Here is a 24,679-nt window from a genome sequence, read left to right on the forward strand (position 1 = left end):
GCAGTTACACGGGGATTTTGCTATGCATCTCCTGTTAGCATTAATGGATTTCATCTGGCTCCCCATTCTGAAATGGGACGCTCTGCTCATGCTGCTTATTACTGCATTAAAGCTGGGATGTGGGCAGACCTTGGTCTCCCATTCTGAGAAAACAGCTAGCACCTTAGAGATGGTCTGGCTAACACCTGAGATGTGGTTTTTGCTGCCTTTCTATCTGTAACTTCTGGTGTCTTTGGCTGGATTATTGCAGATTGAGATTTGTAGCCTAATGCCCCTTTCAGGTTAAATTTAAAACGTAAAAGGGAAAATGGAGAGGGATAATGAGCAACATTATATAGCTTGGGCCCTGAAAAGAAATTCAAATTTTCTTTTCTACAGGTTGAAATTCCCATAGCCTTGTCAAGGAGAACAAGTTGCTTTCACATACTTTTGCAAGAGTTTTCAAAGGAACTGTCAGTATCAGTCATTGTAATTTATTATAAATGGACCAGTATTCCAGCTGGTCCATTTATAATAAATTATATACGGGTATTGTGTCCAGCTCTGGAGTCCTCAACAAAGGAAAGTTGTGGACCTGTTGGAACAGGTCCAACAGAGGGCCACGAAGATGATGAGAGGGCTGGAGTACCTCTCCTATGAAGACAAGCTGAGAGAATTGAGATTGTCCAGATTGGACAAGAGAAGGCTCCTGGGAAACCTTATAGTGGTCTTCCAATACTTAAACGGGGCCTACAGGAGAGATGGGAAGGACTCTTTATCAGGGAGTGTATGGTTTTAAACTGAAAGAAGGTAGATTTAGATTAGATATTAGGAAGAAATTATTTTCTGTGAGGGTGGTGAGGCACTGGAACATGTTGCCCAGAGAAGCTGTGGTTGCCCCATCGCTGGAAGCGTTCAAGGCCAGGCTGGACCAGGGCTTTGAGTGGGAGGTGTCCCTGCCTGTGGCAGGGGGGTTGGATCTAGGTGATCTTTAAGGTCCCTTCCAACCCAAACCATTCTATGATTCTTGCTGTATACAGAAAACATTTTTGTTCTTTTTCCCACATCAGGTTTGTTCAATATTTCATTTATATATCTGTTAAAAGATATTTTATTACAAAATCATACCAATCTTCCACAGACACAGTGTATGTATGTTAGTTGACAAAAAATTGTGCTGTATTTGTGGAGGTAAGAATGTTCTTTGTTATGTGTTGAGCATCTCCTTGAGTATTTCAAAGGGACTGCTTAAGACATGGCTGTCTTGATTTCCAGTCCACAGTTTTTCAGTCTGTTTTATGGGTTGCTGTGATATTTTTTTTTTTTGGTAGAATAAAGAATATGATTATTTTCTCTTAAAGGAGAATGAGAGTCACCTAATCCATTTCTTGCCCGCAGTAAATTGTTTCTGTCTTGCCTTGTCTGGCCAGTTGTCCTCCTTCACTCTATCAAAGGTGTAAAGCCGCTGAATGCGTCTGCAAATACATTTAATTGCCTTACAAATGCCTCGTGGTGGTCTTCAGTTGAGTATTCAGAAAGGTGTAAATTGCTTCAGAGGTAAATTATTTATGCACTTTCCAGGGGAAATATTTAAAGGACTGAGTATGGTGTCATCTTTTGTCTCTACTGCTCTGTTTTCCAGTATCTTTGTCATAAAAGTACCTTCATCATTAGTGCTTTGCAAAAACCAAGTAGGAGAGGAGAGTGGGATGTCCCCTTAACTTCTTGAGCCATGCTGGATCAAGCTGCCAAGCTTGTAGTGTGTGAAATATTGGTGAACTCTTAATCTTTTACAGTCACTAAATTTCCTAAAAATAGAAAAGGAAAGAGCGAGCTTTGGAATAGAATGTATGTCTTAAGTCCTGAACTCCAACATGCCTTGGTACTGACAGTTGTTACAAATGCATCCATTCCACTTACTGCATCTTGCTGATGGTTTAGAAAACATAGCTCTTAAAACTAGTTAGCAAAAATAAAACATTCTCTTCAGTTTATTTTTTTTAAGCACAAACCACGTTTCCTCCAAGAAATGCAGTAGTTTTGCTTGTTTTGTGCATTTCTATGAGTGTTCTGTGTATTATCTTTGAGAAGCCAAAAGCTGCGTGATATCCTTGTATGCATCATAGCCCCAACAGAGAGAAGGAAACCTCTGATGTTTCATTAACTTCTGAAGTTAATGAAAGGATGCCCATCAAATTTCAGTTGTTGCAGCTCATGTCCTTGAAGGATGACATGTTACTGATAAGCTGGTTTTTGAATGTGTACTTAAAAATTAATTCATATTAATTCTATGCTGTTCCTCACCCAGAATCTTTTTGCTGTATTCTGTAGCTCTTCTTCATGCATCTTCTGCCTAATTTTGCTGAGTGCTGGTGGGATCAAGTCATTTTGGACATCCTGCTTTGTAACGGGGGTGGCATCTGGTTGGGCATGGTAGTTTGTCGTTTCTTGGAGATGAGGACCTATCACTGGGCAAGCTTCAAGTAGGTCTAAATTAAAGTTTGATAAACATTATATTTGATAATAGTAAATTAATTTCCTTTGGAAGTAGACCTTCTTTGCATATATAAAATGCATGTGGCATAGAAATAGCATGCAATCTGCATGTGCTAACAATGCTGTAAATTTATTTTTAGTGTTTAAAGTCCATCTTGTAGTAATGCTACTGTACAGCAAATATTTATAAATATGATGATGTGTATATATAATTTTCCTTTGCAGTCTGTTACAAGCATTGATGCCAAATGAAAATACAAAGTAGTAAAACTATTTGCATTTTCAGTTTATGCAAGTTAAACTTTGAAGAAGGCAGTGAACAAAACTAGTTGTAATTGTTTTCTCATTATACAATGTTTTTTTAAAACTAGATTTGAGCTCAGCTTGATGAGGCATTAATATGGCAATCTGTCAGCACTAGTTGTAATTGCAGAAGAGAAATCAGACTGTACCTGTGTTGTGAATTGCCTTACCTCATTGCTGACCCTCCAAAATAAATGGAGAAATTGCAAATTAAAGCAGCATTTGTTGTGCAAAAAGGCAACAGCTTTTGGCCTAGTGTCAGTTCCTGGCTGTCCAGGTATGGTTTCTTCCATAGTTTTGTGGGGAGGTTTGCCTCTCCTGCCTTCTTCCCTGCCAGTTGGTGGCAAGCATGGTTATCTGCACGTTACCAATGGTATAGATGAAACAGAATCAAATACTATGAATTGCTGAAGGATATTGCCTTGAGAGATGGAAACAGAGCTCAAATCTTGACTTCCAAATTTGTACCCTACCTGAAATTCCCTACTGCTTTATTTTCTTACTCACAAATTTGTCGATTGCTCTGAGAACCATCTAGCCTTTAGTCTCCATTCACTTTTCCTACATTTCAATTCCAGAGGAATAATGAGCATGAGTTGATGGTCCTTCTGTTTTTTAGAGAGTTCACTGAAAGTTAAAATAGCAGAATGTCTGTAGCAGAACTAGTCTTACTTTATTTGTGGAATATTTTTTCCTCATGTTCCTTTAAATGGATGAGTACATTATTTTTTTTTGACCTTTAATATGAAGAGGAACTGCATAGAATGAGAAGCTTTTGCTTGTGCCCTTCTATTTTTCATTGAATAAAAATGTATCTTAAAGATTAGAGGGTTCCCCCTAACCTAAGATTCCATTAGCCTGAAAGAACACAAGTAAAAGACCTATAAAATCTGAATCTCTTTTTTTGTCCAGAAGTGCCAAGGAAATAACAAGGTGAAAACTGACTTCTAGCCCTGCTAGTCCTCTTTCAGAAAAGAAAACTGAGTTTTTCTTAGATTCCCTGTCCTCTGGATGCTGCTGCTCAATTGAATTAATGTTATCAAAAGCAAGAACCAGTAACACATCTGTCAGATGAACCTCCATTCACATCCCCTTTCAAAAGGGAATTTAAAAGCCTTCTAGCTTTTAACAGTGCTATTGCATCTCTCCAGAAGATTTGCATCTAATATCAGAACAGCTGGGGTTGTGTGTGCTGGAAGTGTAAGTGTGGAGCCAGGCTCTTATACAATTTAAGAATAATGAATCTGACAGATTCTTGAAGGATTGATGTCGATGAGCTCTAGAACAAGGCGTCTTTGAGATAAGAGTAATGGCAGCATAACTAGTAAGAAATATCCTCTAGATTCTCCAAGGGGTTGCAGAATTGCAATCCTTGTTTCTTTCCTTCATGGAGAGAATGATAGATATGTTTTGTAGTTAGTTACTGACTGAAAATAGAGGAGGGTGGGCTTTCGTAGCACAATGCATTCTGACTAAAATGCTTAATAGAGTATAATTCTTAATTCGCCCTTGTTGGGTACACAGTTGTGTCTGTGAAGATCTTTACCAGCATAAATGTGTGATTGTTCTGAAACATCAGTAACATGGCTATTGCTTTCTTTTTTTTTTTTTTTTTTTTTTTTCTTTTTTTTTACTTCACCCTGTGACCTCACAGAAGATTTTTTCGAAAGTAGAAAATGTCATTGTCAACTACCTTTACAACTTAAGTCCATTTTTAGATCAGAGAAATGCCTCATTTCTCCTGGTGGTTTTTTGTGTTTTGAAAATTCGTTTCTGTGTGTTTTGTTTTTTTTTTTTTTTTTTTTTGTCTATTCCTTGTATTTACTTCAGCCATTCTCTTTTTCTAGGGACATTCACACAACCACAGGGAAAATCAAAAGAGCTGTATTACAGTTCACCCCAGCCAGCTGGACCTATGTCCGCTGGTTTGACCCTAAGTCTTCATTTCAAAGAGTAGCTGGAATCTACCTTTTCATGATCATTTGGCAGGTAAGAAATGAAATCTGTGAAATCAAAGCTGCCATCAGCTCAGTTACTTACTAGCAGCATTTGGCTAAATGATATTTTAATGCAATGTATGCCTGTCATTGAAATACACAGTTAAATGAATTGCTAACAGAGAATTGGTCAGGGCACTTTATGGGAGTTACATGATAGTTAGGAGTGTAATTACAGAATCTGTGGAAAAAAATGTTATAGATTGCTATAATGGTCATCAGATTGCTCTTTGCAATTGATACAGTTTTCAAAAAACTGCTAGACAGTGGAGTTTTGCGGGTGATTTTTGTTTTGTTGCGTGGTTTTATTTTGTTTGGGTTTGGTTGTTTTTCCTTTCCTATTGACTGGATGGATCAGATCCACCAAGTCATTGACTTGGATGGATCAGTGATACTCAGAATTCTGTCCTTGATCTGGAAAGACCCCATAATATCTCCCAACTGCTTTGGTACTTCGTCATGCACATGCTTTCAGACTTCACTAAATTATTTTTTTTCTTGCTGAGATCAGTTTTTAAAAGGAAAACTAGAAGTGTTTGGTGTATATATATGTATTTTTTTTATACAATCTCTTCTACTCCCCTACCAAATTTGTCCCATTCATTCATACCTAATTTAGGATATGAGAGTTATCAGAAGACCTCTGCAGCCTGAATTAGTGTCTGGTCCCTTAATGAGTTTCTGGAAAGAGAGCGGATACTTTCATAGAGGCGCCTAGGGGAGATTTCTCTGTTTTACTAGTATATTCCTTGTTTGTCCTAGAGCAGGAATGTTAGACTCTTTAAATCCTCTATCTAACCAGCAGGCCTATACTAGAACATAAATAGTATTCCTTCTGTGTTTTAGTTTCTGTATTACCTTTGCACATTTTCTGTAGTAACTCATTAAGGGTTGCATACGTTTAACACTGTTAACTAACCTTTTTTTTTTTTCTTTTTTAGCTGACTGAGTTGAACACATTCTTTTTGAAACATATCTTTGTGTTCCAAGCAAGCCACCCTTTAAGCTGGGGGAGAATTCTCTTCATAGGAATCATTACAGCACCCACTGTAAGGTAATTTTGTTGCCATGGTGTTTTTCTTGGGTTTAAAGTATCTTGACTTCGAGGCACCCAAAAACTGCGTGTAGTTTGTCAATAAGTACAGCACACTTCAAAATAAATTTATGCTTTTGCCATAAGAAGCAAAATAATCATCACCTTCAATAAAATGTATTTTTTGCCAAGTATACTAATAAGGTAAAATGTATGTAAGCATCTGTGTTTCCGTAGGGATGCAGAACCATTCTGTTCCATCTTCTTTTTGTGTAGCATCTGCCTGTGTTTGAGTTAACTGCATATGTTATCCTTGAGGACTGCATGTGAAAGTATCCAAGTTGATGAGTCAGATGTTCACAAAAGTATAGATGAGGAAAAATAGACCTATTGGTTTTCCTAACTAGCTGCTTTTTCTGTTGGTCTACAGGAAATATTAGCATGTTATAAGAAAAGATAGAACATGTTTTGAGAAGAGTTGTTGAGGCCCCATCCCTGGAAATGTTCAAGACCAGGCTGGATGGGGCTTTGAGCAACCTGGTCTAGTGGGAGGTGTCCCTGCCCATGGCAGCAGTTGGAACTGGATGATCTTTAATGTCCCTTCCAACCTAAACCATTTTATGATTCTATATAAGCAGTGTTAACAGTTGTGCAGAAACATAACCTGCTTTTAGTCATGCTTGCTATTTCACGTTGTTAGCAGAGTGCCATTAATTGTTTTGATTTTCCCCCCACCCCATAACATAGCTGGGGATAGACAGAATGCACACAGTCCTAAAGAGAGAGGCAGGGAGTTTCCCAGTCATGAGTAAAGTGACGTTACCTTGGACTGCTAAATGGCAGCTGTGCATTGATTTATTCCTAGATAACTTGAGACACCAACAGCTTTGGTCATCTGCAGTGATTTCACACTATTAAATAAATCACTTTAAGCATCCTACAAGCTCCGATATTGGTGAGCTTTTAAGTATTTTTGTGGCACTTGCCAACCTGTAGAAGTCTTTATTCTTAAACAGCCCTTATATTGTTGGATTAATAATACTTGTCTTCCCCCATCTGTCAGTGCAAGTCAGACAGAGACTGGAAAAAGGAACTTTGGTCCCACTTCTTTGGAATTCCCCTCTGTAAACTCTTAAAATTTAGGAGTGTAAAGAACAGAGCAGAACGATCTCCAGACTGTTTTCAAAATAGTGAAAAATTCTGCTCTCTTCTTCAGAAGAAAACATGCCAGTGGTTAGAGCAGATTCAGTTTCTTTCAAGATTCAAACCCATTTCTGTCAAGAAAACGCAATTGTTAGTAAATTAAAGAAAAAATTGTTGAGAAAGTGGGGTATTCTCTAAACCTTTTGAGGCTGTTGTACTTTGCAGAAAAGAATTGGAGATTCATTGGAGAGACAGGAGACAAATCCATAGCTTTGTTAGTGTACTATGTTGGGTACTTTCCCAGTCCTCGGTCTCAGGGTTTTCTGTGTTGTTTCAAGCTATTTGATCTAAGTGATAATCTGTCCTGGGAGAATTGAAGCCATCTGGTAGACATCCAGTATGATTGCCTGTGTTTTCAACCATCAGCACTTCATTTTCAGAATAGATACGTTTGTAACATAAACTCGTCTTCTAAATGTAAATGTTTTGGGGACTTTGAGCTCCACTGAAGAATGTCCTCCTTTCCCCTCCCAGGCAGTACTACGCGTACCTGACGGATACGCAGTGCAAGAGGGTGGGCACTCAGTGCTGGGTGTTCGGGTAAGTGCTCTTGCTGCCTTCTTCAAGCACTTGGACAAGTGTTAAGTATGAGTCCAGCACAGGAACAGGCTTTGCACGAAGCTGGTCATTGTTCTGTGTTGTCTTTAGTATAAAAAAACAGTATGGAGAGATTTTCTGTTTTTCCAAGTTCAGAGGTAAGGAAAATTCTGGATTTGGAGGTAGAACATGAGATTGATGGAATGATTAAGGAGAAGAACAGAAGGAAGAACTAGAAATTGCTGGATAAAGCTAGGCTCCTTCAAAGTAGCCTTGGTCTTGCTGCCTGTATTCTCAGTCAGGTGATAAGGATAAAGCTTTTCCCTCTACTTCTTGCCTGTCACTGGAGCAATCAGTGTTTACCTGGACATCAAGGTGGGCACTGCCACTGTTAGTGGAATCAGAATGGAAGACAGTGAGACAAACTATGATTATCAACTATTTCTATTGTATTCTGAAAGAGGCAGAAGAGTAACACTATAAATGTTGGTTACCTTGGCTACAGCCTCTTTCAACACGTCTCTTGGAGGAGACCTTTAAATGAAGAGGTTTTTATGATTGCTTCTGGTGAGAACTTCCTTCTCTACAAGGCTTGACTAAAATGTGCTGTTCTGGAAACCAGAAGCATATGCTCTTGTAGCATTGTAAAATCTTCTTGTAAATAAACAGTGGAGTAGTGTCCTTTTTGATTTATGATTTGGAAGTTTACAAATGGGAAAACATAAAAGATCCTCAATCACATCTTGCAGAAAAAGAAATATTTTAAGAAACTGTCCCAGGAGCTAATTTCTGATGGCAGTGATTTTAAATTAAAATAGCCTTTTTATTCACTTTGTCAAGATTAGTATGTCTTATTTCCAGAATTGTCTGAACGATTTTCATGTTTAATAGAATAATCTATTACTATTTGAAATTGGAATAGCATTTAAATGAGCCATAAAATACTCAGATCTAATTTAAAGACAGTGCTCTGGCAAACGTATCTCACCTTTACTGTTAGTCTCTGGGATGTTACAGTGCTGGGCTGGAAGACATGTTTCCAGGTGCACTACATCACTGTAAAGAATACCCCTTTCTCAGCATTTAATTGAGATGAGAGCAGAGCATGCTGCAATGCCATTGAAGGGATTTCTACTCTTGTTTTAAATGTACCCTGGAGAGCATTACACATGGGCTTAAATATTCACCTCTTTCACTGATGTATTGCCTTCCTGAATGGATCTGTTACTGTTTTCAACTCATGACTGTAACATCCAGTGAACTACAAAAGGTAGTAACTCTGTTCTTGTTTAGTTTTACTGGTGTTGAGTAGGAGTTGGTAATACTTTCTGTAAGCCTAAACCTCCTTATTTAGGGAGGATCCCACTCCTTGAAACATGTGCTATGATTCCTAAGGACGGGCTGTAACATATGTAGTCTTTAAAAAGGCATTGGATATTTTTTTAATGATCATGGCAGAGTAACCTGTCTTTCTGGGTTGGGTATAGATGATGCTTTAGTACTGAAGGTAACTGATTAATTGCACAGTTAATATGACTACTTAATTTACAATTAGAATCAAATAAACTTGCTCTGCTTGCGCATAAACGTCTTAGTAGTTACAGATCAACTGTATTGATATTTTGGAGATAAGCATTTGAATACAGGCATGTTACTGAAATCACTATTTAAATGATTTAGGAACTGAGATGTATATATAAAAAAAGGAAATTTTCTCAACTATAGATGGTAATTGTAGAGTCTTAAAGATGATGCATTTTAAACAATGTCATAATTTAGGCAGAAGAATTTTCAAGTTCTGCATTATGAAGACAGAAAGCAAGAAAGATGATCTTCTCTTTGTTTCGTCCAAGAGAAAGAATGTAAACATCCTTTTGCAAGCAGAAGGGAAATGCAATGCTGAATATTTGCCTCCTGGCTCTGAAAAATTGTTAAGGATTTAGAGCAACCGTTCACCCTTGGTTCAAAGCTCTCACTGAACACATTAGTGTAATCTATGCCAATAAATAGATACTCAAATATCTCTTTATGATTGCATAATAAGAACCGCAGTAGAATATTCATCTACAGTCTGATCTAATCATGGGAAATGCACACTGAGTCAGTATTCACCTTGATACTGCTTGCTTCTGTAATCTGCTAGAAAAAATAGAGCAACACTAGGAGTTCCTGTTTGTTGGAAAAGCAGCACTCTTCCAGTACTTTAACTATCCAGAATATAATTCAGAATGTAATTTCTGAAGTAATTAAAAGCAAGTATATAGAATATTCACATCTGTGGTGATCAAGGCACGGATTGCATTTACAACAGCCTAACCACGGGAACAATTGAAAGCAGTGCTTTGCATTGACATGAAACTGTGTTCTCTGCAACTTGATGTATACTGTAGCATCACTCTCAACGGGTGGACAGTAAGTGATATAAGGCATGAACAAGGCCAATGCAACAGGCCTGCTGGAAATTGCACCGTTTTAATTAAGATGAAGCCTTTCAAAAAGGAATACCTGTTAGGATGTTTGTTACAAGATGATTTTGATTGGAGGAAAACTTACAGTGTCTTAATTTCTCTTGAATGTTCTCATCACGCTTCAGTAGGACACTAACACCTTTCACTTGTAGCATACTTCTATTTTTTGATTTACCACTTCTTTAACTGTAAAAGCTGTCTTAATAACGTGCTTAACCCAAGTATTCTTGACAAGTCTAATGGAAAGAACATATAAATGCAGCACAAGCAGCTGTATCATTTTTTGAGTCCTTGTTGAAAATAACCTATTGTTTTGTTTATACCTTTGAGTATATTGTACTTTCATATTTGTTTCCTGATGGTGGTCTTTCTGTTCCCGCTGCTGTAGTTTAACTATGTTTTTTTTAAAATTTGCAGCTGGATCAGCAAGATAAAAAACCAAGAAGGAAAAATAGTTAGTGATCCAACAAGAGTAATACTACAATTTTTCCTCTCGTGTTTCTCCCCACATTCTCTGATGTGGACCTGGGTTTACACATAAACCAAAAAAACCACGTGGATTCTCAGAGAATTTGAGATGCTGTTTCATGTTAATTTTCTCATAAAAATCCATCTGAAGCAAGCAAAGTAGCCTATTTAGAATTGTAGCGATTTTACATCCAGTAGAGAAATACCCAAAGCACAGTTCTAGTTCACCCAACAGGGAGGCTATTGGTTGGTCAGCACTGAGAAGAAACTTGTATTTGGTGAGGGCTGGAGCACAGGGGTGTAGGTATGAAGAGAAATTTTCTGCTATAGGTGCATGCTCCTGCTTGTTCCCTGGCCAAACAGAGCCTCATGTAATTGTGAACTTCTAGTCAATTGCTTTTTGTATGCTGCTTATGCTAAAGAAAAATATAGAAAGAAAAGTTAATTTCCCAATGTATCTCAGTTAATGGTGATGTTAGGTAGGTGTGTGCTCACTACAGACTAGTGCTTGTTTAGAGCTGACAGTCTGGGGTCTGGAGTGTGAACATGTGAGTTAAATCCTTAGTGTTTGTAACCACTTTCCTTTTTCCCCCCCCTCCCTTTCATTTACCCACAGGGTTATTGCTTTCCTTGAAGCTATTGTGTGCATAAAGTTTGGACAGGATCTTTTTTCCAAAACACAAATACTGTATGTTGTGTTTTGGCTTCTCTGTGTGGTAAGTGAGATTTCTCATGTGGAACATAAAGCATGACAAAAGCATTGAAAGCATCTAAATAGCTTCCTCTCTGGAACACTGGCAGCAGGGGCTCATTGTGGGGAATGCTGGTAGGGAGCTTTGTGCACGTCCTAGGAAAAGCAAACACGAGATCATTTAGAGCACACTTTGAAGGGGCTAGAATAACTTTTCTTTATTTCTTGACATAGCAGAATATAGCCACTTAACCAGTGCTTAACAATGGGAGAAACGCTGGTTATAGGGCTTTTTATCTTTATGATAGAAAATGTCAGTTCGATTGAGGCTGGCTTTGGAGGTGCTTCCTATTGTGCCCACTGGAAAGGAACAGGAGGTAATGAATAGCGTTAGTAATGCAGGCTGTTTCACACTGAAGTCTTACAACTACATAACCAACCCTGCTTTATCGGACAAATCATTCTCACTCAGCCTGCAACTTGCTGTACTTCAGGGTGATTACTGCAAATGCAGCATGAAATGCCCATTTTATAACAGTAAATGGATGTTTGTCTTGCCAGACTTGTAACTCCAGTGCCAAACGCATTTTTAATGGTCAGTGAAAAATAAGGCATTTATAATGGGCTGACAGATAAATACTTCTCCCCTCTAGTTGGGACCACGGTTTGAACAGGTGACAGAGTCAGAATTTATTGTTCTCTAATTTAGCATGACAATTTTATTCCTGAAAAGGAGAAAAGTATTGAATTGTTTCCTGGACCAGAGCACTACAAAACCAAACATGTAACCCAGCCTGAAGCGTGTGGAAGGGAGAAGGAGAATTCTTTTTCTCTCAGACTGATTGTTCCTGATAATATACCTACAAGTGCTTACCAGCTGCCTCTGTATGATGACTGTAGAAGATGAGGACAAAAATCATACTTACAGTGTCTCCTGCATGTATGTGGGTGATCTGTGTGTATTCTCTTGCTCCCTTTGAGAATTATTCTGTGTACCCCACGGTGGCACAATGTACACATCTTGAAGCTGAAGCACAAATCTTCCACATCCTGACAAAAGATGCAGAGAGAAACATAGCATGAAAGTCTCTGAAAACAGGACTGTGGAATTTCTCCATGGACTCGGAGACCTTGAACCAGCAAGGAACTTGGAAAAAGTTTTACAGATTATTTTTTCTTTTTCTTTCCTCCCTTGTTTAGGCCTTCACAACTTTCCTGTGTTTATATGGAATGGTTTGGTACGCAGAATACTACGGCCACCGAGAAAAGGTACGTCATTAGGAAGCCTGTTTTTTTTTATATATATACCAGAATTCAAACTACAAAGCTGCTAGAGATTAGAATTCTTTACCAAAGCTAGTATAAATGGGGGTGAGGGGGGATGGCCCAGAGTCTAACTGAAGTCAATAGAAAGAACTCTGAATTCAGCAGGCCTTGGACAGATCCCAAATTACACTGTGGTTTCTAAAGAACGCTGTCCTCTTAGTTACTCAAAATGAGGCCGTAATTTTAGCAAAGCATTCAGGGATGAATGGTTAGCTAATGTTCCCATTGTACAGGTGGAATGCTAGGGGAATATTAAGAATACTTGGTTACACAACAGATCACGTGGCAGGTGGTGATTTTTTTATTGTATCATTTATGTTGTACCTTCTAACTAGGAAGGGAAAAGTCCTAAGTAGCAGCCAAATATTTTATGAGGACCGCAGTTTAAATTTGCAAGTCCAATTGCAAACTGAAGTGCTGATCCCAAGAACCAGCATCCCAATAACATGTGTCCTTCTTGTCTTTGCAGACCTTATCAGAAAGTGAAGACAGCCCATACAGTCCAGATGCTTCCTGGCTTAATTCTAAATTCAGTAAAGGTATTGGCACTTCTACACCTATATTCTCAAAGCAGTACCAGTAGGGCTCAGCACTAGGAAATGAGGCTTAAGAAACTTACCTTGGAGACAACTGGACTTATTTAAACATCCCTGCAGGAGCTCTACAGATAAATAATATGTAAAGCCAAATAGCTTTGCTGCCTTTTTTTCTTCTAACTCTTGGAAATGTATTTATTTTTTAATGAAGTATCTGAATTTTTCTGCCGTTGTTCCAGGCCACTCTTATAGGCTTCATGCATTTCGTAACTCTTGCGTACAGGTTTTCTCTCTGAACATTGCATGTTTGATTTGAAACATATGGATGTGAATTGTGCTTTTATTCTTCCTTGTAAGAAACAGTCAAGAATGCATCCTGGAGCTCTTTTTCTTACTGACAGTTGGCTACTCAATGCAGTTCTCCTGGTCATAAACAGCTTTCTCTATCCTAAACAAAGGCAGCCTCCTTCTATGACTTCTTTTCCTTACACTAGAGGTGGTCAGTTAAATTACCTGCCTCTTCCATTATCTCTTTAGTGTGGTCTTGCTTATTGAACAAACACCAAGATTCACACCTGGAAGTTACTCTGTCAAAGATTGTTCCAGGCTTTTATATCATTAAAAATATTTCTTACTTATTGTATGCTGGAAAAGCACCTATAGCAAAGTTTCTTTATATTTCTTACATTATTTTTCTGGATGCTGGTACTAATTTATTCTCGGTTTAGTAAATTTGTGGGGTTTTTATAATTTGGAGAAAAATTGCTTGCACTCCAAATGTTTTTCCCATTTATATATGCCAGAGAAATCTAGCCAAGCAAATCTTCCTCTGACTTTCTGTTACTTAATAAATTAAACTTCATGTTTTGCTCTTGAATTTTTGTTTCAGTCCCCGTTGTCTCCCTCTGCTTTCTCAGAGTCAAGCGAGGTCTGTCATATGAAAGACTGAAAACAAGAAATGTTCTCTGACAAGGATCTGTGACCTCACTTCCACAGTTCTTAATTTCTGATAGTAGTATCTACCAGTAATAAAAGTGTGGAGGTTTAATTATTGATGTCATTTAAAATGGGCAATGTTACACCACTATATTCTGCTATAGCAAATTTCTGGGTGGTTTTTTTTTTTGTAGGAGGCAGAATTGCCTCCTACATTTTGCATTTTACAGCTGTCTTAAGAATTTTTTTTTTAAAAAAGGCCACTAGATGGAGTGCAAGTACCAACCAGTTTGCATTAGCCTGAAATAATCCCTTCAGTAAACATTGCAGCCCTAGAAGGCCTTACTGTCTTTTAGACAAGAGCTTGACAATGTCAAATATAAATATATAGTAAAACAATATTTATTTCTCAGCAGGTGCTGACAATAGTCCACCAAAGCATTCAGTCAATAGTGAAAGCCATTCATCTAGAAGGAGGAATCGTCACTCCAAATCAAAAGTAACGAATGGAATTGGCAAGAAGTAAGAGTGGTCTCTGAAGATATCCTGTGGTGTGAGCAGAGGTGACAAAGAAAATCAGACCTGGCTCTGAATTTCCAAACAGAAGATTGACTTTTAAATTTAAAAAAAGGAGGAGTTGAAGAAAAGGATGATGAAGATGGAGCCACCCAGTGTAGTGCGAATCATTGCCTGCTGACACTTGCCATTCACTGATTTAAACCCAGTTTCTTCAGCATGTGGCACGAAATGCTAATGAAGAGTATGCTAGAAGGAAAAATAATTTTGTCCTAGCAGGTACACCCTGTTTTGTCTTCAGGTGTTGCAAGTGCATTTTTAATATCTTAGTTGAGGACTTAAACACAAAGGTTAGTAAACTGATAATCAGTTGGCATAGTTGGTTGGATTTTTTTTGTTGTTTTGTTTTACTGTGTTTTTTGTTGTTTTCTAGAAGAGTATGCAATCCTTTTGAGTAAAAGTAACTCTGCCCTTCTTTCTCAGTCTCACAACTAAACTTTCCTATACAACAGTAAGTATTTAAAATTTCCATACCTGTGTCCATCTGCTTGCTTTTATGTAAAGGCTCTGTAGACCTGGTGACAGGGTTTTACCAGTGAAGAAATGGGTCCAGGCTTCTTGTAAAGGATGTGATGTTGACCTTCAAGAACGGTTCTTTTGTTCTGCGTTGTCCTTCTGCTTGATTGTTACGTACTTGGTTTCTATTAAGTTTTTAAAATACTTATACAAAAACCTGTTGCGAACTGGAGGGCCATGCTTCCTGCCCTCAGAGACAGATGTCATGCCATTTAGTTGTTTTTCTTCCTTTACTGCAGTGTGTTTTGCATCTTCAAGTGCAAATATGTAATTTTTCAGCTGTGTCACATTGTGTGCATGTACGCTCCCCTCTAATTTGTCTCTGCCACAGCTGGAACCAGAAATCCCAGTGTTGTCAGACTGATACCAGAAACTGCTTTGAAGGCTCTGATGCCCTACTAAGCCTGGTGATACAGCAGTTTTTTTTCTGAAGTTGAGTTGCTTTACTACTTCCATAAGTGTAATGACTCGTGAAGCCTTGCTGTAGTCTGGTGTCTGAGAGGCAGCATGACATTACTGTGATATACCCCATTGCTTTGGTATTTCCTCTCATGCACTCGGATACCCAACTGCAAAGTTGCCCTTTCTTGCAGGTTTTTTTTTTTTGTGTGTTGTTTTTTGGTTGTTGTTGGGGTTTTTTTATCTATTAATTCTGACATCTAGCAAAGTGGATAGTTCTCAAGCCATGAACATTAATGTTTAAGTCCAGAGTTAACAATCAAGGTCAATCAGTTCCTGTATTGTTACCCAATGTTTTTGTGCCAATTAGATTTTGGGACTCATGGGGTTCAGAGGGCTAGATAGCTTAAGCAAGGATAAGTCATACCCATTAGTCACTTAGTCTTCATTAGAAAATGGGATTTCCTTTTTCTATGAATAATGTTATTGTGACTTGCCACAGACTAAGTGCTAAAAAAAAAAACGCAGCAGAGACTTTATGCAAGTGTATGATACTGTAAATATAAAAAAAGTATCCTGTGTAATCCATTAATTCCTATGTGCCACAGATTATCAATGTTTTCAATGCACTTAAGTGTTGCTGCTGAACTCCTCAGAGGGCCTTGGTTTCCCACCTGCCTTTTCAATCAAACATAGTGTCCAACTTGGGAAGTAGCATTGCAGAAGCTGCTATATCATCATTGCTACAGTGACGTTAAATGTTACATGAGAAAAAATGTTAGGAAGACTTTCAGGCTTTCCTACAACCATTTGGGGTTTTTTTCATACTATGGCAATTCTACGTAATGTCTCCTTATTCATAATGTACTACGTATTGATGAATGTATTTGTAGATTTCTTTGGATACTCAGACGTGTTACTTTTTTATTTTCTTGGTTAATAACTCAGTCTGTGTAAGACTGAAGAATGGCATTGTAAAATTTCTATCGATACAATACCAAAGCAAGAGGTTGGAAGTCTGACGGTTTAGATATTTTTAAAAACTGTCACTTTCAAAAGTGAGAGCCTGTTTTGTACTTGGCTAGGTGTATGCACGCCAACTATGTACACAAAGCTTACACCTGTAAGCAGATGCTAAAGTACAATATCTACTTGCCTGTGGGGACAAGCACACATTTTGTAAATGCAGCCCTGGTGCTCACACTGCTGAATTGCACCCTAAAAATATTGGAAAGGCAAATATTAAAGGGTCATCTTATGAGAAGCTGACTTCTGTATACTGTTACAACAGCTTGGCCTTGAAGAAATGTTGTTTGACAACATCTTTAAAAATATTTCCCATGAAGTCTTTTTACTTTAATTTTTTTGTTTTGGATGGTTGGTTTTGGGTTTTTTTTCTGACTTCAGAAGAGGGTTGGCTAGGCAGAGGAACTATTCAAGTGCTGCTTGGAAAATGGCACTGTGTCCTCTGTCAGCAGTTCTGGCTGGAATTCACATGTGTCCTCACAAGTTCTCTGCTGCCTGACAACTGTATTTTCAGCCCTGTCATGTTTGGATGTGAGCTTTGCACTGGCAGGCATTGGAAAGGTGCTATCTCGATCACTGCTGTAAAAAATTAGTGATCCCAATTTTATCGTTTCCTGCGCTATTGCTGAATTCTGTGTGTGTGTAACACCTACAGTGACAAATCACTGAGCTGTTTAGCAACAAGCATCCATGTATGAATTTTGCTGCTTGAACAGTATTTTGTAACAAGTCACGGATGCACTGTCCTGTTTTTAACTCCTTGTTCTGCCACAGCCTCTTATTCCTGCTTTCCTGCTTCTGATGTTCTTTCCTTTCTCTGTCCTCTCGTGATCTCCCCTGCTGCTCTGGAGAGATCTGAGTTGGCCCTCCAGAGGCTGTCCATCAATGTCAGTCATTGAAGGGAGGCTAATTCAGGGCAGCGTGGTGTAAGCAGAGGGTAGTGGCAAGAACTTTTAGTGGATTCAATAAAAACAGAAAGTTTTAAAGTGCAGGTATACAGTGAACCAGAGCTAGCCTTGAGTACTGGATTCCAGTATTGAAGTTGCTGCATAGATGATACACCCCACCTAATTAAATATCTGGAGTGTGATTTCAACCAGTGTTTTTGTTACTCTTCTGTGAAGATCATAATTTGATGTTCCAGCTGTTAAAACTCCAATATTTTTTACTTTGTTATCACAAGAGGACACAGATGTTACCATGTACTTAATAGTTTTTGAATAGACTTGCTCTGTATTGATTGCAAAGTATTGTATTTTGCAATAACTCAGTAAATCAACCCATGTCACCAGTATGTGTGTTTGTCTGTACCTGCAAGGCATAGGAAATGATTACATTATGCCTTTAGAAGCTATTACATTTTATTCTATATAATTGCACGCTGACAAATGCAGTGGTTCCTGAGCAGCTTACAGCGCACGTTAAGGTCTTGCTGTAATTTCTAATTTCAGAGCAGCAGATCTGGTAATAAGAATAGTTACATTATGCCTTCTGAAGTTTCTGTGGTATACAGGATAAGTCTTGTCCAAAACTTCATTATTCTTTTTGGATTTGTTTTACTATTGGATGGTAGAGCTGAGTATGGTGGGTTGACCCTGGGTGGACACCAGGTGCCCACCAAAGCTGCTCTGTCACTCCCCTCCTCAGCTGGACAGGGGAGAGAAAATACACCGAGATAAAGATGGGGAGATCACTCAGCAATTACTGTCATGGGCAAGACAGACTTGGTTTGAGGCAATTATTTTATTGCCTATCAAAAAAAGTAGGATAATGAGAAATAAGACCAAATCTTCAAACACCTTCTCCCTATCCCTTCCTTCTTCCTGGGATCAACTTCACTGCCAATGTGTCTACCTCCTCCCCACCCCAAGCGGTGCAGGGGGACAGGAATTGACCCCAACCCCATCACTCATCTCTGCTGCTCCTTCCCCCTCAAGCTGTTCCATTGCCCCAGCATGGGCCTCCCTCCCACAGGAAGTGGTTCTCTACAAAATTCTCCAACATGGGTCCTTCCCTCAAGCTACAGTTCTTCACAAACAGCTCCAGCCCGGGTCCTTTCCATGGGGTCCAGTCCCAGGAACTCAGGAAACCAGACTGCTCCAGTGTGAGTCCCCCACAGTGTCACAAGTCCTGCCAGAAAACCTGCTCAAGTATGGGTTCCTCTCTCCATGGGGCCACAGGTCCTCCCAGGATCCTGCTCCAGCTTGGGTTTCCTACAGGGTGGGGGCCTCCACCTGCTCTGGTGTGGGCTTATCCACAGGCTGCAGGTGGATATCTGTTCCACTGTTAACCTCCACGGGCTGCAGGTGGGTATCTGTTCCAACATTAACCTCCACGGGCTGCAGGGGGACAACCTGCCTCACCATGGTCTTCACCATGGGCTGCAGGGCCAATCTCTGTTCCAGTGCCTGGAGCACCTCCTCCTTCTTCACTGACTTGGGTGCCTGTAGAGCTGTTTCTCACACATGTTCTCACTCCTCTCTGGCTACAGTTGCTGTAGGGCTTTTTTTCCTCTTCTCAAATACGTTATACCAAAGGTGCTCCCACTGTTGCTGATGGGCTCGGCCACGGCCGATGGTGGGTCTGTCTTGGAGCCGGCTGACAGTGGCTCTGTTGGACACAGGGGAAGCTTCTGGCAGCTTCTCACAGCCCCTCCTGATACCAAAACCTTGCCACGCAAACCCAGTACACTGAGTTGGAAGATGGTCTCATGACAGACCTTCAAAGAAGAAATGAGGCTTCCTGTAGAAGAGCTGTAAGACAGGTAAGTGACCTTCTGCCTGGGTGAAGGTGCCACTGAGTATCAGAAACACTTTGCTTTGGCTTCTGCTGCTGCTGTAGCTTCCACAATGGCAGTTTCCAGCTGGTTTTATACTAAAAAGCAATTGTGAGCTGTTGATTGCTTCTCTGCTGTTGGCACTGGCCTGATACCCAGTGTGTAAAGAAGGATGACTGCCCCTTGTTTCCTCAGGTTCCTTCTCTCTACAGGCATTGAGTACTGGGACTTTCTGCCTTGCTGGCGTGAGCTTTTCTTCCATGTGAGACATCTTTTTGAATATTAATTTATAGAGAGCCCGTAAGTTCTGAGGTCGTAGTTAAAAATACTGGGAAAAAAAACCAAACAACCCTGAAGAGCTGGAAGAAACTTCCTTGAAGAATCAACACTTGGAAAATGCACTCCTTCGTGAGCGTGAGGCTCTGCTACTTTTGAAGGTTGGTTTGTCCTCTTCTTGGTTTGTGTCTTGGTAATGGTTGTTGTGATTGGAGCTGCAGGGTCAAGTATTCTGGATGGCTACGTTTCTGCTCCCTCGTCTTGTGGCAGAACTTGCACATGGTTTTGATAATGTGATTTGGCACAGACTGGAAGCTAGAGCCAAAAGCTGGCACGGTACTTGTTGAAATAGGTATCGGTGTCCGTGCCTACTTTGGTATCTGCAGTTCATTCAGTTTTTGTCACTGACATGGAAATTTACCCTGGAAGCACTAAACCAGTTCTCCCCTGTATGGTGTGCTTGAGGAAGTGCTGCTTTGGCTTCATTTTTCCCTTAGAAAAGGGAGAGGAGGTCAGTGCTCTTTTTTCCAGACCTGAGTGCTCACATTCAACTACATCCCGAGAACGTGCCCATCAGCCTGGGCACTGCTCTGCCGCTCTCTTCCCACTGGTGTTTCTCCTTCTGGGCACGCTGGAGCACAACGGACTACCCAATCATGAGCTGGGGTTTACCCAGTGGTTTCTGAGCTGATTTTAAGCTTTGTATGCTCAAAATACTTGGCTCACTCTCTTCCAGGTCTGCTCTGCCGCCTTATCTACCTGTTGCCACCACGTAGTTTTGGTCTCCGGAGCCCTGGCAGGAGCTGGTCCTACTTGAACAAATTAAGGTAGTCCCCTAAAGGTGCAGTTTCACAGTTGGGCAGAAATGTGTTTTGGACAAACGTCCCCCCCCACGTTATTTACTTTCTTTTGGTTTTTGCGTGGCTGGTGAGGAATTGAGGACATGACATTTCTTTTCAAAGAAAGCAGGACTAGAAGGCCACAAGCTCTTCACAGGCTGGGCTGAAAGCACAAGGACAATGAGTTAGATGGGTAGCTGCTGCCCAGCAGGATGTGTCCTCTGCTACCTGTATGCCTGGTGGCTCATCTGCCAACACTGTAGCTGCAGGTGTGCCTCGCAAAGGAGCAGTCCTGCTGCCCTCAACAGTCTAAATTCTATCATGGTGAGACCAAGTGAGCTTTAAGGAGAAAAAAAAAAAGAAAGTCTGGGAAAGAATGTACATTGTAAACATCGAATTCCTATAATCAGCAACTATCTAAGTGCCAGACTATACTAAGCATACACATGGGTTTAATTTTCATAGTTTTCATGGACCCTCAGTTTGCAGATGATCATTAAATAACTGGATGGCTTATTTAATGTTTTTTTGAGTAGGAGAATTTACAGCAGTAGCATTCCTGTGGACGTTATCCAAAGTGTGTTCTACAACTGCTGTGCCCTCCAGTTCAGTATTTGGGTGGTTCTTGCTTAAAAAATGCATAAAATACTTGTATGTATAGATACATACATATCTACCAGATGAACTTCCTCAAAATGCTCAGGGCCTGGTTGAGTGTAGTCTCTCTGTGACAAGGACTGCTGCACGCCTGGACGTTTGGAAGCACCCAAGCCTGTATGTTCCTCTATGAAGTCCAGGAGAACGAGGCATTAATCTGTGTTGCAGCCCCTAGGTGATGCTGTAACACAAACACACAGGGAACAGGACTGGGATTTTCAAATGTTGCTTCTAAGTTTGGGCTACTGGCCTCAGCCACCCTGGCTCGGCTTGAAAGACTTCATAACTCCTGTTGACACTAATTGCATGTGCCCTGCACGCAGGCCTGCAAAGTGCCCGTGTTGTCAAACTTGCTACAGAACAACCAAGCAAAATCAAATCAAATGAGTAGCTTCGAGGAGGCTTTTAATTAAAATGTTAAATGGTAGCTCTGGTCTTTGGAGAGCAAGAGCAAGAGACTTCTATTTTGGTTTCTACCAAGCACACAGACTACCAATTTGTTGTCTGAGTGCTTCCCCGTTGGAAAGGAGCACTGGCCTCTCCAGCAGATCTTCGGGATGAAGCTGTGGGCAGGGTTCTTCTGGCTTTCCTCCTGTTCCCGCTGCCTTTTGTGTCGGGCATCGGGGTGGGACAGGGTGACCGCTGCTTGAAAGCCTTCTTTGGTTTTTGCTCCCAGGAACTCAGCTGGAGCAGGCCAAGGTCTCCAGCGCTGCCCGCTCGCCTGAGTTTCTGGCTGTAGCAATGAAGCTGGGAGTTTATCTGCTCGCTCAGGTCAGCGTGTCCCTCACCCCTGCCATCCGTCCTGTTTGGGAAAGGGAAGCCCATGTATGCAGATTATTATTGCTTCATGTCTTTACGTGGCTCAGAGTTTGGGGTGGCTCAGTATATTTCAGCAAGCATTCACAACTTCCTGCCATCTGCAAAGAATTCCCATTTTTCTGCTAAGAGCCACTGAGCACTTTTTCTAAATATTCTAAATCCTGTTAGTCACAAACCTCACAGGGCACCCGACTTGTGCAGTTACTGTGACTTATCTGTTAGCACTAAGATGTTCCTCTTGGCTTAAGAAAAAAACCCTCATTTAGCTTGTATATGGTCAGCTGAAAGAAGAAAGCTCAGCCTTCATTCCTTGCAGGAGGAAACGCAGTGTCCTTGCCCTTCTCAATCCGGTTCTGTACAGGGTGGCCTCTAGTAGAAACCTGTATTGGTTGTGTTGTAGCCTGACTTCAGTACTTAATGGAGAGGAAAAAGAATACAGTGAAAAATACCACTGAAGGACACCTATTTCCATTAATCAAATAATCTGGAAGAAAACCAAGACCTTTTATTGAATTAGTTGAGACATTTAGGTTGTTTTTTTCCTCCCCTATGTATGTGCTGTAAGAGCTGGAGGTGATGCAGAATGATGCTTACAACTTTTAAAATGTTCTTATTTCTGCCCATTTGCTGACTTTGCCATATTTCCGGATCTGCTGACTTTGCCAAATCTGGATCTGCTCGTTCCTTTTTGCCCACATATTTAAAATGCATTTAGAGTAGCAGGACAGAGATTGGGGCGGAGAAACCAGATAGAGTTGAATTGCAATTTCCTGGTGACATGTTCTCTAAACATCCCAAAATATCTCTCAGGGTGAAGTGTTCCACTTGTTGACTTCAGGTTTCGGCAGCACACGCCGTTCATTCAGTCCCCGTGCCTCTCACAGGGGTGATAACATGATTAGCAGTAATGATCTTTCATGCTGTGGAGTTTTCTTCTTGGGCCAAACAATGCATAGGATATTGCAAATGATGGGGGGGTGGCCAGTAAATTCATGTTAAAGATTAGAAATGGGGACAAAGGGTGACTTGTCTACATTTCCTCAGGAAGCCAAAGACAAAGAGAAGAGTAAGATCCCAGACCTTCAGTTCTGTGACCAGAAAATTATCATAGGACTTGCTAAAAAAGGGCTTCTGTAGTAAATCCAGGAATGTTATCCAGATCTCTAATCCCTGAGAAGGAAAACATGCTGTTAGACAAAGAGGGAACAGGAGTGAGGTGATACTCCCCCTCCATTCATATATTCTGGTCTTGGTTTAGTTTGCTGACTTGCTTCAATTTGCCTACCTTTTCCAATGAGCTTTCAGGACCAACACCTCGGCTGTTGATTTAAAATTAGGGTTTGCTAAAGGTAGGTCAACACGTGTGGGGCAAAGTAGAGGATCTTTGAATCTTGAAGGCACGTTGGGGCACCGTGGTTCTGAACCAACCTAGCAGCTCTCTGCTTTTTGTTGTTGTTTACACTTGTAGCCCGATACATTTGACTTCCCAAGGGATGATACAGGCTGTTTTGCCACCTTTACAGTTCACCAAGTCCAGCGATCGTGGTTGATCCGGGGCTGCAGAAGGGACAACAGAGGTTGGGAGTGGGGTTCTCATCCTGTGTTTGAATTGGAGCTGATTTCAAAGAGAACTCTTAGTCCTTTGGAAGATTGTTCCCCCACACACATGAAAATACAGCAGCTGGAACGGTTCTGAAATAACATGGCAAATGGTGTTTTGATATCACGGGCTTCTTGCTGCTTGTCTGGGCACATGCAGGGCTGTACCCATTGTCCCTGCAGAGCTGCACTCTCTGTTGAGATGCTCCATGTCTGTCTTGGAGCGTGAGATTGTTTTGGACCTTCTCTTGAGTGTGTCCATCTCTTGTGAACCTTGAATCAGTTTTGTCTCTCAGCTTACTGCAAGGTTGTGTGAGGATCCAGGAGAACCTGGGACCTAACACTTGGTTATGGAGATGGCTACCTCATGCACCCCAGCTGTTAAAACTGGCATGGGCCACGATCCCGTGCCAAATAACTAGTGCATTTCCAAGCAACTGCTGACTCAAAAATACACTACAATAATTCACTTGGGAGCACCAAGCACTGACACATCAGCCGCCTCTCTGAAGACCTTGTTGTCTGCAGAGCTCAAAGCTGGGATGAGGTAGGAGTCCGGCCACCACATAAATTTAAATTGTCTTTATTTTTTGATGAACGTACTCCACGTTGCTGCAGAGAAGCCTGTTTGCTGTGGGTTTGTGTGCCCAGACATGCACTACCTTCTTGCACCTGCATGAGGGAACTGTAATTTGTAGAAGTGGGTGATTATGCACAGTCCTGCCACTAATACCAGGACCTTCAGGCCCTCATGGTTTTGGTTTTGCAATTATCAAAATTGCTGGGTGAGCTGATCTCCTTTGCGTCACGCTGTTTTCACTTGTTAGAGCAAGAGCAAAGGAGATGGTGACTCAAGTCAGTTTGTACCAGGCAAAAAAGTTTCAATTTCTGCTCTTTAAATCCTGCTCTCGAACCAGTCCAGGCCCTGGTGTTTGCTTCCGTCAGCCACGCTCTTCTGCCTTGACATGTCAGAGATCTTTCATCAAGGACTAATTACTTTTTGTACCCGATAGGAGGATGCCAACGATTTTAAAGTGAGAAGAAAAAGGAACCAAAATACAGCTTTTGTTTCTGAGCTGGGTTCCTGGCTCGTCTCTGTCCTTCCATCTTCCATCCACAAGGCTTCAGCTTTCAGCAGATGACAGAGGTGTCCTGGTGACAGTCTGATTCTGTGCTGCTTCGCTCACAGGTATTTTTCACCCCTCTTCCCCAGCTGTATCTTT

At 40.6% G+C, this 24,679-nt stretch overlaps 1 protein-coding gene across 2 annotated transcripts in view; it reads left to right on the top strand.

Annotated features, from left to right (window-relative positions):
- Nucleotides 1-17,784, top strand: part of PTDSS1 (phosphatidylserine synthase 1) — a 31,661-nt gene extending 13,877 nt beyond the window's left edge. The window contains exons 6-13 of one of the 2 annotated variants that reach the window (XM_014965570.1): nucleotides 2,311-2,462; nucleotides 4,626-4,767; nucleotides 5,717-5,829; nucleotides 7,486-7,551; nucleotides 11,101-11,200; nucleotides 12,376-12,444; nucleotides 12,971-13,040; nucleotides 14,387-17,784. In XM_014965570.1, coding sequence (XP_014821056.1) covers nucleotides 2,311-2,462; nucleotides 4,626-4,767; nucleotides 5,717-5,829; nucleotides 7,486-7,551; nucleotides 11,101-11,200; nucleotides 12,376-12,444; nucleotides 12,971-13,040; nucleotides 14,387-14,499 — 825 coding nt within the window. In that variant the 3' untranslated portion in view covers nucleotides 14,500-17,784. The remainder of the gene's footprint in view (nucleotides 1-2,310; nucleotides 2,463-4,625; nucleotides 4,768-5,716; nucleotides 5,830-7,485; nucleotides 7,552-11,100; nucleotides 11,201-12,375; nucleotides 12,445-12,970; nucleotides 13,041-14,386) is intronic. The other variant, XM_014965571.1, reaches the window with a different exon arrangement.
- Nucleotides 17,785-24,679: the final 6,895 nt, after the last annotated feature.

The sequence above is a fragment of the Calidris pugnax genome, unplaced genomic scaffold (assembly GCF_001431845.1).
Source record: "Calidris pugnax isolate Ruff unplaced genomic scaffold, ASM143184v1 scaffold41, whole genome shotgun sequence".
NCBI classification, from domain to species: Eukaryota; Metazoa; Chordata; class Aves; order Charadriiformes; family Scolopacidae; genus Calidris; species Calidris pugnax.